General features: G+C 34.6%; 1 protein-coding gene across 1 annotated transcript; it reads right to left on the bottom strand.

Annotated features, from left to right (window-relative positions):
* Positions 1-15,120: 15,120 nt before the first annotated feature.
* LOC141719574 (zinc finger BED domain-containing protein RICESLEEPER 2-like) lies at positions 15,121-17,055 on the bottom strand. Its single transcript, XM_074521951.1, has 6 exons — positions 16,144-17,055; positions 15,859-16,035; positions 15,665-15,774; positions 15,504-15,562; positions 15,285-15,387; positions 15,121-15,178 (listed from the first exon to the last, which is right to left on the bottom strand). Exons 1-6 carry the CDS (start codon positions 17,053-17,055, stop codon positions 15,121-15,123), a joined length of 1,419 nt encoding a protein of 472 aa, XP_074378052.1.
* Between the last annotated feature and the right edge of the window lie 4,710 nt (positions 17,056-21,765).

The following is a 21,765-nucleotide window of genomic DNA, read 5'->3' on the forward strand; positions in this document are numbered from 1 at the left end:
TGTTGTCCAGAATTCATGCAGAACATCCAAGTAGATGATTGGATTAGCAGTTAAAGCTCCTGCAAGATAAGATTCAGATAAAAACTTAACAAACCCCTTGAAAACATCAGGAGCTTGGTTAGCATCTGTGAAAGCAAGGTAGTTAGTGCCATTCTTGGGAATTTAAGCTCTAATGTTGTTCAGTGCCATTGTAGTTGAGTAAGAGTGAATAGGTAAGAAAAATTAGAAAGAAAAAGCTTAAAACGAGAGAGAAATCGGTTTGGATTTGAAAGATTAGGTCACTTGGAGTTCTCGAAGGCGTAAAGAGGTGTATGTTGAAATGTCTGGGTATTTATAGTAAAAGGTAAATGACTTATCGAGAACTCAAAATAAACGTTTGGAATTTGCTTATCGAGAAGTCATAATGAGAAAATAGATACATATCGATATGTCATTTTCCTGACTCTTATCGAGAACTAGAAAATGACTTGTCGGGATGTCAAATAAATACCCAGTTTATCCTGAATGGACTATATTGTTTCCAATTTTTATTTGAATAAATCAAAATAAAATCAGAATGATTTTGTCAAAAGTATTTTACTAAAATAATTTATTAAATTAAATTATCTCAGTTATGAGTTTATTGAATATCTAAAATTATACTTGTAGAGAACTCTGTGAGTTAACACTTATAGAGAACTCTACAATGACTTATCGATAAGTCATAATAAAGCTTGTCGAGAAGTCCTTCGAGAAGTCAGAAAAATGACTTATCGAGAACTCTTTCGAGAAGTCTTAAAATGGCTTGTCGAGAAGTCAATTAGACTTATCGAGAACTCAGTTCTCAAAATACTTTTGTTCTTTTTGACTCTGTCTTGTGCTAATTTCACATATTGAAAATGCAAATCAACATTTAGACAGTTTTCTTGGAATTGAAAAATTCCAAGCTACATTTTTAAATTTTGAAAATAAATATACAGAGTTTATAACTCATATTCCAGTTAATTTCCAATTAAATCAAATTAATTTTGATTTACTAGAAATTAATCTGCTGCAAAACATTTAGCTGGGTTCTTTCTTTTAGGATGAAGAATTTAACATTCTAAATTCACCAACAAGTCTGGTGAAAGTTGCTTCATCAAAAGGTTTAGTAAAAATATCAGCTAACTATTTTTCTGTTGGATCAAAGTTTAGCTCAATGGTATCATTTGCAACATGTTCTCTAATAAAATGGTACCTTACATCAATGTGCTTTGTCCTAGGGTGATTAACTGGATTAGCCATAATGGATATAGCACTAGTGTTATCACACGTGATAGGAATTTTATTCAACACCAGACCATAATCCAATAGCTGATTTCTAATCCAAAGCACTTGAGCACATCAACTTCCTGCATCTATATATTCAGCCTCTGTTGTAGAGGTTGACACAGATTATTGCTTCTTGCTATACCAGGATACGAGTCTTTTTCCTAGAAATCGACAGCTTCCACTAGTACTATTTCTGTCAACCCTGCATCCAGTAAAATCTGCATTTGTGTATCCAACAGCTTCAAAACCTGTTCCCTTAGGATACCACAATGCCAAGTTTGGAGTCTCCTTCAAATATCTGAAAATTCTTTTCACAACCATAAAATGTGATTCCTTTGGATTGGCTTGAAATCTTGCACACAGACATGTTATAAACATAATGTCTGGTCTACTAGCAGTTAAATACAGCAAAGATCCAATCATTCATTTATAACCTGAAATATCTACACTTTTTCCTTTCTGATCTTCATCCAACTTGGTAGATGTAGACATAGGTGTAGATGCAGGTGAACAATCAACCATACCAAACTTCTTTAATAAATCCTTGACATACTTAGTTTGGCTGATGAAAATTCCATCACTTCTTTGACTGACATGAAGTCCAAGAAAGTAACTAAGTTCTCCCATCATGCTCATTTCATATTCACTTTGCATAAGCTTATAGAATCTTTGACACAACTTTTCATTAGTAGAACTGTCACACCCCCAACTTAAACAGCAAAATAAATATAGCTATTACATCATTTTAATGAAGAATACACAACCAACTCCAAGATCTTACAGTTTAGGGTTTGGAACAGCCCAACACTACCAACTATTACATCTGATTACAAATACCGAGTCCTCACACAACTATTATTACTTATTCTACCTGAGCTCGAACATAAGCATCAGCATCACAGGTCTTACGGGCAGTCTGCTTGAATCTAACCATAGCTGCTAGCTGTAATATCAGGGTAAAGTAAGGAGTGAGCCAAATGCTCAACAAGTGCTAACAGTACAACACAAAACATAAATTGAGATATACTTTTAAGAGTGACAATGAAAAGACATCACTAATGATAACGAGAGATAAAACTATGTGAGATGGCATCATTTTTGCTTGCATCAAAACAATTTTAAAATCATGTCTTAATCAAAATCATTTTATGACGCTACGGATTACAGCCGGTGATCAGCCGCGAAGTAATCCCGAACCTCGCTGGGTTCTACAACATTAACGGGAATCACTAGGCAACTTTTAAGCCTAATATAAGTGTGGAAAGGACTCGCGTCTCAGTCCAGATCCACTATTCAAGAAAACATTTATCCCCCTTTGGGACTAAAAAACTCACATTTTATTTATTTCAAAAGCTGATGCCGAATTGTAACAAAATCTCTTTTAACAGTAAATATTTTTACTAAGGGATTATAGATCAACTCGAATCACGGGAAATATGGTACTAAATCTCAGGGCCATGATTCACAAAACTTTACTCTATTAGGGTAACCAAAAGGTTTTCATATGTCAGAACTTGGACAGGAAAATATGGTGAGACTAATGGATAATATGAAGGGGTAATGCCAAACTGGGCTTAAAGCAATGGTTTCTCATCAAGGTACAGGTGTTGGATCATTAAGAAGATAAGCTTCACGAATACTATGGGTGTTAAGGTAATGATCTCTAGCTCAGGATGTATATATATATCAGAATTGTCAAGCTTTAGGATAGGAAAGAGGGTATCAATCAATGAGGAATCATGTTGATAAGTTTCTGACTATCAGAGTTCAAGGTAAGGTTCTATAGGGGTTCAAGTATCAGGATGAGATATCAACACTTAGGAAACATCAACATGTTAATCAAGAGGATCAATCAAGTAATATATCAACTCTTCATTTTATCATGGCATTAAACTATCATGAAAGACTTTTGAACTACTTGCAATACGTACTCGAGGGTTCATGGCATCTCTATGTAACTCAAAGATAAACAAAAGATACGCTTGATTTAAATATGTCAAAATGACTCAGGATAATTGCATCGATATATATGAACTATTTATAGTAAGTACGAAGGTCAAGTTGAATCACTTGCCTTGAGATAGGCTGGTCTGGTCTGACTGGTAGGAGCAACAATTGGAGCTTCACTCGACCTTTATGGCAAGTTTTCCCTCGTCTCGAGATCCTACATAAATAATAATAATCCTCATTATAATATATTCTCACCAACTTAACCTATTTACAACTCGAAATTAAACACGGATGGCACTTAGGCCTATACGCACTTAATTTATATCCACCTTTATATTTCAAATGTACACATGTAGCCACATATTCACATATCATATATTAACACCAAATAACACCATATATACCATAATACAACACTAGGCTTGGATGATCTCGACTCACCACTTAAGTCACTTGGTCGCTAAACTAGACAAAGTCTTCAAATTTTGGCTCCCTAACTCGATGTGCCTTTCCTAAATTATCCAACACCTATTGACCCTCACTTGTGCCTTTTGCTCTACTGACCTTATACTATCTTACAACTATGGTGGTCGACCTAATACTCACTTCTAAGTATTCTAAAACTATGTGATAAGTGATAGTGCTCACTGGTGCAAATTTCAGAATGACAACTATATTTTCTTGAGTGTATTAGACACTCTTAAACTACAAGTTTTCCTTCAAAACTTTTACACAAGACTCTCCTGATCTAAGGGCATCTCACAACCTTGATATGGCTCAAGGGCCTGGCTTGGGCCTTCTTGGGCCTAAGCTAAAAGTCCAAGGTTCCCCTGTTTTTCTGGGCATAAAATGCCCTGACTTGAATTAACTTGTGACACATGATTCTAACTCATATCCTATGTATTATGGTTGGAAAAACTTCTCTGACACTCCCTCTAACTAAGGCCCAATTGGGCCTAATGAGGGCCTACCCATGACATGGTCAAATCTCCCTATTTCTAAGTTGCAACAAAACTGTCCCCTGCTGGACAGATTTGGTTATTCTACTTGTGCACCTAATCAAATGACATGCAAACCTCCAACCAACTCCTAAAACCTTTTATATACTCCCAATACTAACTTCTAGTAGCTTGGGCCTCATAGTGCACACCAATGACATGGTCAAAACTCACTATAAACCTCAGGGTACTAAACTGATTTTCTGCAGAAACTATAACTCTCATTTTCCAAGGTTTTGACTTGACAAACTTAACTAACAAAAACTCAATACTCAAACCAAGACCTAAACATGGTATTCTACTGAACTAACTCCCTTATTCTCAAAATAACCTTGGTGAGATCATCCTTACCTAAGGTACAATTATGGTAAAACAAGAGAATCTACACTACACAAATCACAAATCTTCATGCTTTTGAAACAACAAGGTATGCATTTTTTTTTATAAAAGATAATCACGAATTATTACCATGCAACAAGAAGCATAAATCAATATTAACATATTATACCTACTGAAATTAAGGCTCACTAACAAAATCTTTCCAAATGATCAAAATCTTACAACATTCTAAGAGAAATCCTCATGCATGCATGCCTTCGGGGTTTTCAAACCAAAACAACACATTTTCTACATATATTCCATCTTAAAATTGACATGCAAGCCTAGCATAAGGTATACCTAGATGATCACTTAGCATGCAAGGAGTTTTATCAAATTTTCACCACAAAATTCAAGTCATTATCACATAAACATGCAAAATTTGATCAAAACAACAAGAATGATTTCAAGGACCATTCATTCGGCTCCCATATGGTCATGGCCGAATGAAATGGATGGAAATGGCCATTAGATCATCAAGAGTTTCCTTCTCAAGTCTTGGCATTTATCCATTCCTTGTAGTCCTCTCAAAAACAACCTTAAATCCATAAGAATCAAGATTGTATTTTGAGTTTCACTAAAACCTTTACATGCAACCCTTAAACTTAAACTTTCTACTCAAAACTCTTTGAAATATGAATGATCATGGTATGGGAGATAACATTTACTTGTATAAAGAGTAGAAGCTTGTGGAGAGATGAAGAAAAATGGGGAGGGGGTGGTTCTCGGCTAAACCCGAGAGTGAGAGAGAGAGGGCCGAGAGTGAGGGAGGAGGAGGGAGAGAAGAATGAGTGTGGTGTGGGTGATGAGTGAAAATGATCATGTCTTTGCTTGATTTTATGGTATTTGATTTGACAAAATGTGAGTGGAAAGGAGAATTGACAAGTCTATCCCTCCACTTATACTTGGTGCATTTTGCATGCAAGGGTAAAGAAGGAAATTGCCTAGAGAAATAAGAGTTAGTGGGGTTGGAATTGTCCTCTTTGTCCTTGAAAAGAATGAGAGGGTGGTTTGCTTGCAAGGGCTTTCTTGTAATTTGCTAAATATGACAACTAAAATTTATAATGATTTATTTTTATAAAATAAAATACAAGTTCAAAAATTATAAAATTTATACCATAAAATAACTTGGATTTTTAGAGACTTTATTAAATCATTTTCAAAATTTGTGAACAAAATACCTTTTAAAAGAAAAATTTTCCAAAGCTTAGAATATTCCTTATAAATCAATAATTAATAAATTAAATAAACTCTTGTTTTGAAAAAAATCATATACTACACAAAGCAAATTTATAATGCAGAAATTTTCACTCACACTAGCGTACAATCATTGAATATATTTTCTTTTGACTTTATTATTATATCAAATCCACAAATAATATTACATAAAATGCCGGTCGTAACAAGAACCAAATATGATATCATCCATATAGATCTGAACTAGGATCATATCATTACCATGCCGCTTGTATAAGAGAGTCTTGTCTATTGTACCTCTAGTGAATCCATGTTTAAGCAGAAATTATGACAGTGTGTCATACCAGGCTCTAGGTGCTTGTTTTAGTCCATAGAGAGCCTTGAACAACTTGTATACAAAATCTGGAAATTATGGATCTTCAAAGCCAGGTGGCTGTTGCACATAAACTTCTTCTTCCAACTCACCATTAAGGAATGCACTCTTCACATCCATTTGATATACCTTGAAATTTGAATGTACAGCAAATGCAAGAAAAATCCTTATTGCTTCAAATCTTGCAGCTAGAGCAAAGGTTTCATCATAGTCAATTCATTCCTCCTGTGAGTAGCCTTTTGCAACCAACCTTGCTTTGTTTTTGGTGATAATTCCATTTTCATCCATCTTGTTCTTGTACACCCAATTTTTTCCAATTAAACTTATATTCTTTGGTGCAAGAACTAATTCCCAAACTTTGTTTCTTTTAAACTGATTTAGCTCCTCTTGCATCGCAGATATCCAATCAGGATCAAGTAGAGCTTCTTCAATTTTCTTTGGCTCAACTTGTGAAATAAAACATGCATATAGACATTCATTTTGCAGTTGCACTTCTAGTCCTCACTCCAACAGTTGGATCACCAATAATTGCTTCTCTAGTGTGACTTCTATCCCATTTTCTGGTGTGAGTTAGTTGACTTGAGTTTTCTGCATTTTCTTCACCATTGGCATGTCTTGTAGAACCTTCTTCTCTTTCTCCCCCTGAGTTTGTGCTATCAAATTCAGGTACATGAGATGAGCTTCCATTCTCATAATTCACTTGTTCAGTTGACTCTTCATCCATTCTGTAATTTATTTTGACTTCAGCTTCATCCTCGGAGTCACTATCAATGTTGAGATTTTCAAATTATAGGGTCTCATCTTCATTCTCACTAAAGCATTCCAAGCCTAGACATTTGTCATCATCAAAAGTAACATATGTGCTTTCCATAATTTTTTTTGTTCAATCACATAGACTTTGTATGCAGATATCTCCAATGAATATCCAAGAAAAATTACCTCAAAAACTTTAGAGTCAAATTTTCTCACATATTCAGAGTTGTCCTTAAGAACATAACACTAGCTTCCAAACACATGAAGATGTTTTACAGTAGGCTTCCTTCTTGATAAGATTGAATAGGGTAATTTACCAAGATTCTTGTTGATGAGATACTTATTTTGAGTGTAGCATGCAGTGTTGACAACTTCTTCCCAAAAACTAGTTGGCAAATTGGCATCTTGCAGCATTATTCTAGCAGCCTCTATTAGTGTTCTATTATTTCTCTCAACTACCCCATTTTGATGAGGTGTTCTTGCAGCTGAGAACTCCTGAACAATGCCCTTGTCTTTACAGAATTCATTTAAGATTGCATTCCTGAATTCTGTGTCATTGTCACTCCTCAGTCTTTTCACACATTCATGATCTTCTGTCTGTTTCCCAATCTTCTTGATGTGTTCAATTATGATGTGTGGAGTTTCATCTTTAGAGTGCATAAATTTTACCCATGTGTATCTTTAGTAGTCATCCACTATAACAAGTGCATATTTTTTTCTTGAAATTGACAGGACATTAACTGGTCCAAATAAGTTCATGTGAATAAGTTGTAAAGGTGCACTTATGGAATTTATAGTTTTACTCTTGTGACTTGATCTTTTCATTTTGACAAGCATCACAAACTTCATTTTGAGCACACTCCAGGTTTGGCATATCTCTCACCAACTCCTTCTTGACTAGAGTGTTTATTGCTTTGAAATTCAAGTGAGACAATTTCTTATGCCATAGCTTTCTCTGCTCTTCAGAGGCCTTAATGTAGAAGCATCAGATTCTATCCTCATTTACTGAGTCCAAGTCTGCAACAATAAGCTTCCCTTCCTTGCTCCTTTCAGAGCAACTTCACCAGTCTTTTTGTTGATAAAAGTGCATTCTCCTTTGTCAAATGAGACCTTGAATACTTTGTCTTCAAATTGACTGACACTAAGAAGATTCACTTCAAGACCATCTACCAGTGCTACATCTTCAAAGACAACATTTCCAGAAATCAATTTACCATATCCCATTGTGAAACCTTTGTTGTTGTCTCCAAAAGTCACTAATGGCCCAGCTTTCTCCTCAAATTGTGATAGCAGGGCCATATCACCTGTCATATTTCTTGAGCATCCGCTATCTATGATCCATATGAATTTCTTCTTTTTTCCCTGCATACAATGAGGATTAAGTGTATTTAGCAACCCAAGCAGTGTTGGGTACTTTCTTATTATTTACAGAATGTGCAGAATTAGAATGAGTTGATTCAGAAAGAATAGTGTCCATGGACTGTTGTGCATTCTCCCTTTTTAATGTAGACCAAATGTTCACTTCTTTGAGGTCTACTCTCAGCTTATGGAAACTCTTCATTACTTTCAAGTTGTAAGGGATGCAGTCAAACTTGTCACAAAATGAGTAGGGATTTCTTGCATTTGTTTCATTGTACTTGCATGCTCCTTCCACTGGCTTGCTAACAACCTTTTTACAAAGGTGAGTTAGATGACTTACAGAGCTACATTTTTTACATTATTTTCTTGGAGCATCTGCAACAAATGCAAAGTTGTTGCTTTTGTCTATTCCAATCTTCCCATTTATATTTTTCTTCTTCTTTCTTGCATCTTCAGTTTTAACTTCCTTAACAGGTATCTTGGAATCATGGTTGATCATGGACTTATTTTCAATTTCAACTTTGGAAGTTGGAGTTGTTTTTTCATTTTTCTTTTCATTGTCTTCATCAGCAATTTCCTGCTTTATGATCAACTCTTCTTCACTGAAATTTACTTCACATGCTTTGAACATAGGTAAACCAACCTTTCTCGGCATAGCTGGGATATCTTCACTTTCAGTTGTTTTTCCTTTATCACCTACCACTTTCTTGTTGTTGTTCAAAACATCATAATCAAGACCAATAGCTATGTTAGCACATGTCTTGTTCTTCTCATGATACAAACCAACCAACTTCGATGCATTCCTGTAAGATTTCACTTAATTATTTTTCAACTTTTCCCTCAACACAACTTTAATTTCATTAGCACACTTTAGCTTCTTTTTCAGATATTCATTTTCTTGCTTGACTGTGTCAAGCTCCACAAGCAGCAAATCAAGTCTTTGCTTCTCACTCTCAAGCTTCTCATTAGCTTTTGTTAGCCTACTGACCTTCTCAGTAGCTGCTACCATGCTATAGTGTATGTGAAACATCGATACACTCATCTTTTCCACATTCTCCTTATATTGACTAGCATTTATGTGACAGCCTCAACCCCGGGGTCAGGAGTTGACGTCACTAAACACAATTACTAAAAATATAAACAACATAATTATTATTAAAATATACTAACTTGACCCCAAAAACCAAGATCTGATCCAGGTTCAAGTATAGTTCAGGTTCTCACCATTACAAACTCTTTATTCAACATCTAACACACACTAACTTTATTCAGCAACTCTTCAGACCTCCTGGCCTGATACTAACTACCTCAGAGGAGCTGGATCCAGAAGGGGCGGGAACATGGGTCGATCTGACTGATCTTCTAGGCATCTGTGAAATATACATAACAGTTTACAAGGGTGAGCATAATCGCTCAGCAGTACCAAGATATGAATAACAGAATAAAAACTGGAATGTAACAATAATAGGAACAGAACTATAACCATGATATCAATATTTCATAATGAAAATCAAAGGTAACTGGATATCACTAATTAGCATGCTTTATTAAAACAACATAGTAGTGTGTTGTGTAATACCAGAGTCCAATTTTAGCATGCTAATCATTTTATAAAACCGTTGTATCAACTACTGATGCTCTTATGTAATTCACAAATCCCAGTCAGATACATAGCGGATATGTGAAGACAGCTGATCAGGCTATCAACACCAGACGGCTCTAACTGCCATCCCATTTACCTGTTCCGGAACTCAGAGACTAGCTAGGTCTCTGACCTGCTGGACTAATCGGTTTTATAGTGTGCGCAACCGAATTAGCCTCTTACGCCACCTCAATAGGCCTACTCTGGCCCAAATGTATCCCATATCTGACCGTTTTATCCAGTTTTCAAAACATGTACCTATCTCATTTTAAAAATCATTTATTTAACCAGCACACATATAAAATCCGTTTCGCAAATCATTCCATTCGAGATAGGTATCTTTTTGAAGTTACTTCTCCCCAAAACAGATTGAAAACAGTGATTTATAACTACTGGGGATACATAACTTAAAACATTTCTATTCCATTACGAGAATAAAACATTTAGCTATTCATATGCACTGAACCATAAAAGAATGGTCAGGGTACTTGCCTAGCAACACTTTACAAAACCCTAAGTAGCGTTCACGCTGACTTCGATCCTGGGAAAACTCGACCGGTATCTACAATTACAAAATACCCTAATTAGTTATACCGACATGCTTGATATCCTCAAATTTTAACAACTCAATCTGATAACCCGACTCGTATTATTACTATACACACAAACCCGTAATCACATAGTCATGTAGTCGGAAATATTATTAGGGGTAATACGTAGAATATAATTATGTACATTTTCGAATATATATTTTTAGGAAATTTTGACAGCATCTTATTTATTTATAAGACTACCCGTCGGTTAAAATCGACGTCCTCAATCACACAATCCACAATATTACTTCTTCGTTTTATACAACTTACATCCCAACACCAATCACAACTAATTATTTAGATCTGAAAATATTTTACGTAATTATTTTATTTATTTATAAAATTTATAAAATTTAGGACTCAGAACATCGTCATCACCGTCCACAGTTGACTCACCGAAGTTCATCGTCAATGGCGGCACAATATATTGGCGCCCGATATAATACGGGTTCCCAAATAAATTATACCGATTAATATTATTTCCCGCAACGAAAATTATTAATATCACAGATATTAAATCAAATAATTTCCTGCACCAGAAGAAATTGAAATTAATAAAATAGCAACACAATTCGGCAACACAGACTGCACCAACACGCACGCACCCGCGCGTGTGAGCCACGCGCCGCCTGAACCAGCAGAAAAGAACGAACAGAACACACAACAGGAGCCGACAATCACTACACACAACTCAAACATATGCATACACATCGTATGTATATATATAAGCATGTACAGAGATGGGGCTAAGGAAATCGTCGAAACAACCTGACGGAAACTCACCGAAAAACGATGGAACCACCGAGAACAAGGACGGCAAAGAACGGGACAGAGGAGGGGGAGAGTTTAGAGGGAGGGAGATGTAAGATACAGAGAGAGAGATGTAATCGAGAGAGAAACAAAAGAACCGAGAGAGAACCAAGTCGAGGAAGACAACAAGGGAGGGGGTATGTGTTTATTATTTATTTTTTTTATTTTTCTTTTGCTGATGAACACAGGAAATGGAAGCACATGGCACACTCCCCTTCTGAAAATTCAACACGTAATTATAGAATAATTATAAAGGTTTCGAGTCTCCGTTTTCCCCATAATTCGCAATTAACGAACTTAAGTGCACCCGAAAACGAACTCAGAAAATTACGAAAACAGTCCTAAAATATTACAAATATCCCGAAGTTAATAAAAATATAAGTTTCGCAATTTTAAAAACACTTTTTGAGGTGCACTTTGTACCACTTTTTAATAAATAACGAAACGACACGCGTGTGAAACGAATCCCGAAAATTCCAAAAATAATTTTAAAATTCTCAGACTAATACGAACTTAATAAAATATACGTTTCATGATTTTCAAAGATTTCCTGAATTAAATATGAATTTTACAAATAAACACAATCAGAAAATCATTTAAAAATAAATAATTAATAAAATCTTGATTTCTCAATTTTATAAAATCCTAAAAGTAATTATTGAAATTATAAAATTAGAAAACCAATTTTAAAGACAACCCAAATATTTATGGAATTAAAACTACAGTAAAATTACTTTTACAGGCGAAATAAAATCATATAACTCACCAATAAATAACACAATTCCAATCCCACATATCAACAAATCATAAATAATTAAATAACAATCAGTAACCGCTGCCAAAATCAATAGACATATTTTATTTATTTACTTAAACCTTTATTACACTTCCAAATATTAGAAATAAAGTAAAAATACACGAGTCGTTATAATTTAAACCAATAGTGGTTAGAGTTGGTACTTATGATTTTGAAATGAATACTTCTCCATGCTCAAAAGCCATTAGTGCATATATTCCAACTTCTTCATCCTCATCATCATTATCAGTGTCATCCCAACTCTTCCCTTCTGTAATATATGCTTTTCCAGATTGTTTCTTCAAGAGAGCTTCATACTTTGCTTCCAGTTCCAAGTAAGCTTTATCCTTCTTCACCTTTCTGGCCTTTCTGTATTCAGTAGCAAAGTGACCCAACTTATCACAGTTGAAGCACCTTATCTTTGATCTGTCCACATATCCTGTTTTATAGCCACCTTTGCTAACTGAATTATACTGAGCTTTTGGTTTCTAATTGTTGTTGTTTGAAGATTGTCCCTTGCCTTTAAAAAACTTTGGCTTTTTGACTCTTATGTTGAAGAATTTCCTAGCCAAGTAGTTCATGGATTGGTCCATTTCATCTAGCTCATCCAAGGTGTAGTATTCATCTTCCTCAAGCTCCAACACAACTTGCTTCTGAGGTCCTTTGTTCTTTTGTTCCATAGCTTGAATAACCGGAACATGATTATCTTGCTCATCTTTACTTTCTTCTCTTTCATGTACAATCAAAGCACTGGAACCATCAACCACATATCGATGGTGTGCCTTTAATGACTTTCTCTGTGGCATCTCAAGTTCATAAGTTTTCAAGATTCCATATAGAACTTCCAAAGTCATTCTACCTAGATCTCTTCCTTCTCTAATGGATTATATTTTTTGTTCAAGATGTTCAGGAAGAGCTAACAGGAACTTTAGGTTAACCTCCTCAACTTCATAGTATTTATCATGTAGGTGCAAGTCATTTATCAATTTATTGAACCTCTCAAAAACTTAAGTAATTCTTTTCTTTGGTTTAGCCATAAATCCTCATACTGAGATACCAAAATCCTTATTTGGTCTTACCTAACTTCCTATGTTCCTTCACATAGAATTTTTATTTTCTCCCAAATCTGTTTGGCTCTGTCACAGTTGATAATGTTATTGTACATTACATTGTCAAGTGACTCTATTAAAATCAATTGCAAGCCACTATCCAGTGAGACTTTCTCCTCTTCAGGTTCAGTATACTGTGAGGGATCTTTAGGAGCATAATGAGCTAGAATGACCATGTCTCCATCTGTAGATTCCTCAACTATTTACATGGGGGTGAAAGGGCCATTCTTGAGAATCTGAACATATAATGGGTTGACCATCCTTATAAACAGCATCATTTTCTTTTTCCATAATGTGTAGTTAGATCTGTCAAATATAGTGATTTTGGTACTGCTAAGCTTTTGTGTATTCATTCTTCCAAGATCTTTAATTTGTTTGCTTTCAGATTTTGCTCTGATACCACTTGTTAGGTAATGAACACAACACGGGGGGTGAATGTGTTTTGGAGATTTTTAAGCTTTTTAAACTATTTTGGATATAGTGAACAAAGCAGTTTAACTTGTAGAGATATAGTGTTTAAACAGAATTAATAAACATGCACATAAACGCAGTAGCTTCAAAACTCACTTAATTTTATATTAAAATCAAGTATGTCTTGCTACAAATTTCTGGGTTCTTTATTGATAAAGAACTCAGTTTCTTTCTTGAGAGACTTACAAGAAATTTTAGATCTATATCTTACATATAAAAACAAAGGACCGGTGTTTACTTTATAGGTCAGTAAACACAGGTTTTACAAAGCATGCAATAGCATGTACTAAACCCTACTTTAAGTTATCTAAAGCTTTCCATTTCTCGCTTAGTATATCTTTGCAAATCGTGCATGTTTATGAATTTCCTTTATCAGTTAATCTTGGCCTTTGATCTTGTACTATTCAAGTTGTTTTTATAGACTTTTTAAACCAGTGATTGATTGTTTGTTGATTGATAATCTAGGATCTTTAACTGGTCTACATTCTGTACTTGGGGTTTATATCGAGATCTCTTAGTTCTCTTAAAGTGTTTTGACTGGTCGAGGTCTCTGAGTTCTCTATAAGTGAACTTGGCTTGTCGAGGTCTCCAAAATTCTGCATGTAGAATTGACTTGTCGATATCTCTGAGATCTCTATAGGAATTTTGACTTGTCGATATCTCTGAGATCTTTATACGCATTTTGACTTGTCAAAATCTCTGAGATCTCTAATGAGAAAATTGACTTGTCGATATCTCCAATCTTCATATCTTCATTTTGACTTGTCAATATCTCTGAGTTCTCTAATGCAAAAATGACTTGTCAATATCTCCGGTCTTCATATCTTCATTTTGACTTGTCTATATCTCTGAGACTTCTCTATATGCTATTTTAGACTTCTCGATAAGTCATTCTGGAGTTCTCGAATGACTTCTCGATATTAGGCCGAGCAATTGTGTCGTGTCGTGTACTTTCATGTTGTGTATTTTCGTGTTTTCTTGTAATCAAAGTTAAAACCGAACACGACCCGATAAAATTTTGTGTACCTGTTTATCAGATCCGAACACGAAACGAAATTTTTCGATTAAGAAATGAAATGAAAAGTACACGAATTATTTCGTGTACTTTTTGTATACACGAAACGACTCAAAACGGATACACGAAATGTACACGAATACACGAAATGTACACGAATACTAAGTAATACATAAAATGGACTGAAATTAAAAGAGTTAAAAATAGCAAAATTAAAAATAAAAATGGAGGTCTTTCAAGTCTTAACTCTTAATAAGCAAATAGCAAAGTTCTGATGCAGCTTATGTCTTAAGAAAGTACAGCCAAATTAATATAAAGTTCAGGCTAATAACAAAATAAATAAGAAGCTTTATCCAGTGGAATCAAATACAACATCAAAAGAAAATTCATTTCTCCAGTGGAAATTCAGCTTGCTTTGATTTTGGTCCATAAGTCATATCCCTCCTGCAATATCAGTAAAGTGAACATAAGTACATGAATATATGCTGAAATCCTGAAACATAATTGCTCAAATAAATTGAATGAAAAACTAATGCAGAAGTTACCTTACAATGGAGGCATAGCAGAGCTTTCACCACCAAAATCCATGCCATCACTAAGTGTCAAATTCATGATATCTTCAGTCAATTCTTCCAAAGTAAAATTTGGAGCCACTGTAATTAAAAACTAAAATGCTTAGAGAACACCAATAATGCCGACAACACATGATACAACTCAAGAAGTTTACTACCTTCTATATTGAACTTCCAGTCGCGCGTGTATATTATACTTTCCACAATATTACTCGCTAAGGAGCTGCAGTATTGATCTAAAATTCTTCCACCAACACTAAATGCAGACTCAGAGGCAACAATGCAAATCGAAATTTACAATATATCTTTAACCATGAAAGAGAGATTAGGAAACCTGTACTGATTTATCCTCCAATACTCTAGGATGTCGATCTCAAGGTTCCTATTCAGTCTTTTTTCTTCCAAATATTTGTCCAACTCAGTCTTTTTAAGGGCAACACTATTCTCTTCATCTATAGCATCAAATTCCTTGCAATACAATAAGAATGTTAGTACACCAAATTACATATATAATCAGAATACTAAATTAAGGTAGAAACAAATATATAATACCTTCAAGACATTATTTCCTTCATTATAAAATGAATTACTAGCAAAATCTTCAGAGGTAGTAGAATAGGAAGGAATTTTGTCTTTGTACACATCAAACAATGCCTTCAAGGCTCTATACAATTTTCCAATCTGTTCATAATCTTCTCCATACAATATTTTGTAGCAGAACTCAACAAACTGTGTTTTGTATCGGGGATCAAAAATAACAGCAATAGCAAGAATAATGCTATATTTTTTTCAATACTTGTTAAACTTGGGTCTCATTCTCTCAGCCAAGGAACTTGCTATATAGTTCTTATCTTCCACCGCCTTAATCAACGTAAATTCAACCAGAAAAACATTTGGAAAGTACAGATTTGCAGTTGGGTATTTAGATCCAGAGAACAATCGAGTGACATTATAGAAAACTGAAAGAAACTTACAAATGCCCTCCACTTTATCCCATTCATCATCAGAAAGACCATGCTTATAGTTCGATTCAGTTAATTGCAAATGAGTGAAAGCATGGCGATAGTAAATCGCACTCTCAAGCATTAGAAAGGTAGAATTCCACCTAGTAGGGACATCTTGACGCAAACCTCTTTTCTTATCAAGAGCTACCGATGATATACATTCCCTGAATTTTTCTTTTCTTCCTTGAGAGCCTTTAATATACTTAACAGATTCACGTATTTTAACAACAGATTCATCCATTTCTTTAAGACCCTCTTGAGCAATCAAATTAAGGATGTGAGCACAACACCTTATGTGAAAAAATTCACCCTTACACAACAAAGCATTTCTCAAGTTCAGTTGTGTTCTCAATGTAGCAACAAATAAATCATTACTAGAAGCATTATCTAAAGTAATGGATCCTAGTTTTGACTCAATATTCCACTCACATAACATCTTATAAATTTTTTCAGATATGGTAATATCGGTATGTGGTAATGGAAGATAAGAAAAATTCAGAAGCTTCTTATGCAGAACCCAATCAGATGTAATAAAGTGCGCAGTAAGAGAGATATAACCATCAGTAGCAACTGACGTCCATAAATCAGAGGTTAGGCTTACTCTACCATCAAAGTCTTGCAACATATTAAACATATTTTTCTTTTCAAACTGATAACAAGATAAAATATCTTTCTTCAAGGTGTTTCTACTGACTAAAGTAGACTTTGGATGTGCCATAGATCCCTCGCTGCTAGACAAGACCATCTGCCTAATATCATTGGTATCTACACATACCTTTTGATGTTTCAGCAAGTTCCCGGTACCATTTTTTGAATCATAGATGCACATGTAACCACACTTTGTGCATCTTCCCCTCACTATTTTATCAGCTCCAGTGACGAGGTCAAATGTAGTCCAAACCTTTGATCTCTTTCTTTTGGTAGCCGATTACTTTTTGAACTTCGAAGAACCTTCACTAGGATGCTCAGTAGTAGGATTCTTAGTAGGAACATTTTCTAAAACATCAACTTCATCGTCGCTTAGAGATTGATAACCCTGCAAATCAACACAAATTAGTAACAAATCGTATATAAAAATTGAGTAATTAACAAATTAAGGCATGAAAATAATTAAATAAACATTGATATTACCTTATATATGAGATCATCCATGTTATCTAGGGTGTGAAGAGGTGAAGAGATTTAGGGTTTTGTAAAGAGGGAGGCGGAGGGCAGAGTAAAAAATGAGGCGGATGTGGTTTGTGACTTGTGAGAGAAAAACCCTAATGGTGTTTTATAAATATATTACTTTTACATGACTTTATTTGTTGACCGACTATCAACCTTCCCACTTGTTTGAGTACAATATTTTTATTAATATATGATTAAAATTATATATTATATTAACTAGTATATATTATGTATGTATATATATTTATAATATATAAAAAATATAAAAAACATATATAACATATTTTGTGTACTTTCGTGTACCTAAATCAAAACCCATATCTGACACTAAATTTACCGTATAATTTCGTGTTCGTGTACTTTCGTGTTTCGTGTACCGAAAATCAAAATCCATATCTGTATTTTTCGTGTCATTTCGTGTCGTGTTCATGTGTCGTGTACCAAATTGCCCGCTCTACTCTATATGACTTGGTCTGTGACTTGTAGATATCTTGACTTAGAATATTTTTTCTAAAACAGATTTATTCAACTCCAAGTTTCTTCACAAATTCTCTGAGGTATGATCTTCTTGATCTTCTTCCAGAGTTTATTCTTAGGCTTGAGACTGTTTACAGAAAAATACTCCACTCTAATCTTTGACATTTTTACAGACTCAAGTAATAAAGTCCAAAATACAAATTTAGATTATCATACAACTAATTCTTAGGGTTGTCAATTTGACTTAGTCTTGTTATAGTACAGGCATGTCTTGTACAACATTATATATGTAAAAAATTAAATATATAAATTTAATAAATCAAAACCTATAATGTTTTTTTAATTTTTGATCACATCTTAAATATTTTTTTAGTTAACATTTTTTTATAGTTAAATTAAAGATAAAATAAAGTTTACATGTATGTTAATATGATTTTTTTTATTAATGAAATGAATAAAATATTGTAATAAACATATAAAGATATATTGGTATCGTACACACACACATATATATATATATATGTTCGTACAAAAACACGCAAGCGTACGCGGTCACAAGTAGTATAAGATTAAGTTTAGTTCGTTCCCACAGAGATTGGTTTGATTCAGAATGTGCACTTATGCAACAATGTATGATTATTATTCACTCCTAAGACAAGTATCAAATTGAGTTTGATTATCTTAAAGTAATTATGCTATAATGAATTAATTAAGAGATTAAAAAGCAAGTTACTTATATGAAATAAAACATGGGATTCCATCTTCATTAAATACTTCGTTCAGAGTTTATGCCTTTAATCATAATATGTGATGGTTATGATAACTAATCAGACAACACGAAATTAGTACACACTATCTTTCAATATAAGTGTACCCTACTACTCAACATCCGTAATTTAGATAGAAGCTGGGCAGACACCAATTATGTTAAGACCCTATATGTCTATAAGATTTGAAAACATAACGGTTTAAGAGCAAGTTATCCATTGAGATCACATAGGGCAGCGTAAGATGGTTAAAATTACACTACGAATTATGCATGTTAAAACATCCATAAACCTATGCTAGCATGGCAAGTTATAGACCTCTATATCCACTTTCGTATTCAATAGAGATTAACAAACAACTTAGATGTTAGCTACACATCCAAGAAGATTAAGCACAACCATACTAGGAAATCAATAATTCATCACACATTGAAAACTTTCGGCAATCAACTACTAAACTCCATAAATAAATCTGTTAGAATCTCACGATAATGATTAGTTCATAATCGAACGGCTCGTCATTATGAGTTCCAATGAAAACATGATAGTAAAAAGGTTCTGAATACTACAAGAGAATATTAAAGTATTAAGGTTTAGAAAACAAATCCCAAACGAGCATCCAAAGTATCACTTAATTAGAAGAATACAAAAGAACGATGTGGAACTAAATCTTCTTCTTAGCCGTCTTGTGTGCTTTAGGGTTCAAGAGTTCTCCCTTTTGTTCTTTGTTGTCTTGTTTAATTCGTCTCCTTTTCTTTATTTATATGCTCCAGGTTAGACTTGGCCGCATAGAATATCCAAAATGTACTAAAATCAGGATTCTGTCTGCCCGACCTAGTGTGGGCGCGCCTGTATGGAGCACGGGCGTGCTCTGCCTCTGGAAAATAGGGCGCGGGTGCGCCTAAGTCAAGCGCAGGCGCACTTGGCTTATGGAAAATTTCTGCAGATTTCTTGTTTCTCGTTTGGATCTTCTTGCAAGCACTCACACTTTAATTTCTGATCTTTTATCAACATAAAAGCATATAGAAGTCCATTCCTGCCTCCAGCTAAAGCCCTGCACATACTCAACACAAAATGCATTAAAAACACCACATACTTAAGATCAAATCATCAACTTAAGCCGATATGAAGCGTTCTAAATGGATATAAAATCCACTTATCACACCCCCAAACTTAAATCGATGCTTTTCCTCAAGCATAAATAGATTCGACAACTACTACTACTAATACATGAATGAAACTAAATAATAATGCGAAGATCCCCTTGGAATAACCATAACCAAATCAATAAGTCAATGTCTCTAAGAATGCAATAACTCTAAACAGAGCTCGACTAAATCAAATGCACTAACTTACAAGCACAGAAGCGTGAGTGTGTGCTTTTCTTATCAGATATACTCCTAACACTAGATCAAAACCATATATTATTATTCGCCAAAATAATCACAAGCTTATTAGTAGAATGAACGCTAAACACATCATGACTCCAAAACACCTCCATCATCACTGGAGTTAGACAAGGATTCATGCTACAACACTGAACACATCAACACAAATGCTTATTTGACCGTGCAATGGATGAGGCCCCGAAAGACTTATGCAATAATACCCATGTAGTGAGTGTTAGGTTAGCGAATCCCAGACTGAACAAGCCATAGGTCACTAGGCACAAAGTCCCTTAGAACTTAATTGCTCGAGTATTAAAGAGCTCACCCGAGGTCAATTCTGCATAATCAGATTCTACACAAAAAAAATTATCTTTTCCTTTTTTTTAATTTATGGAATGAGTGTGTTTCGCTCCATCTCATCCAACCCTAGACTACTCATAAATATGAGCGTCTACTAGCCTTTTAAGGCCTAACTTTTATTAACAACTAAAAATGAAATTCTTGGTTTCCCCAACTTATATTTTAGTGCTCCTTCGTCATCAAGGGAATATCAAACATTCTAAATGTAAACAAGTGATTAAATTTCAACAACCAAACAAGTATGGCCCTGATCTAACCCAAAAGCACCCGATGAGACTTGTGAATAGGTTTTGCTTCTGGACATTCAAGTCAATTCATACAAACTTAATCATCCCTCTATTCATCATCACTACACCCAAATCAACACCTACCTACCAACCGAAAATAGCTCATCCTACGGAATCATGCTATATGCTATGCAAATACAACTAAATGGACTCATATAATAAGCATGAACAATTATGCAAAATTATGAATGAACTACCACTACATATGCAATATGATTCCTATATGAACACGACTCTACTACTACTAATCCTTAAATTACCACCCCCAAACTGAAAATATTCAATGACCCCATTGAAGGAAATAATAAGGATAGCAAGAGCATACCTAGATGTCGGCAGGATCACCCTCCTCGGATGGAGAATCAGACGGCGGATACACTGTGATAGCTCTAAAAACTGGCCAATCAACCTCGATACCAGTGGCTCGAAAAGCAGTACCTAGAGCCTATGTCAAGTCTTCTTGATCTTTTAAACGTGATAGATGATCCGCTACCTGGTTTTCTATACATTTCATGTCTTTGATTTCCAACTCAAAATCCTGAAGCAAGATAATCCATCAAATCAATCGAGGTTTTGAATCTTTCTTCAAGACTAGATATCTAATAGCAACATGATCAGTGTAAACCGTCACTTTTGTCCTAAGCAAGTAAGATCTAAATTTCTCGAACCCGTAGATTATTTCCAAAAGCTCCTTCTCCGTAGTAGTGTAATTCAGCTGAGCACCATTAAGGGTTTTACTAGCATAGTAAACCACATGGAAAATGTTCTTCTTTCTCTGACCAAGAACAGCTCCAACTGCAAAGTCGCTAGCATCACACATCATCTCGAAGGGCTCATCCCAATCAGGTGTAGTAATAACAGGTGTTGTAGTTAAACTCTTTTTCAAAGTCTCGAAAGCAGCTAAACATTCTTCATCAAACTTGAAGGGAACATCCTTCTCCAACAAATTGCACAAGGGTTTAGAAATTTTGAAGAATTCTTTAATGAATTGCCGATAAAAAACCCG

The sequence above is a fragment of the Apium graveolens genome, chromosome 4 (assembly GCF_009905375.1).
Source record: "Apium graveolens cultivar Ventura chromosome 4, ASM990537v1, whole genome shotgun sequence".
NCBI lineage: Eukaryota > Viridiplantae > Streptophyta > Magnoliopsida > Apiales > Apiaceae > Apium > Apium graveolens.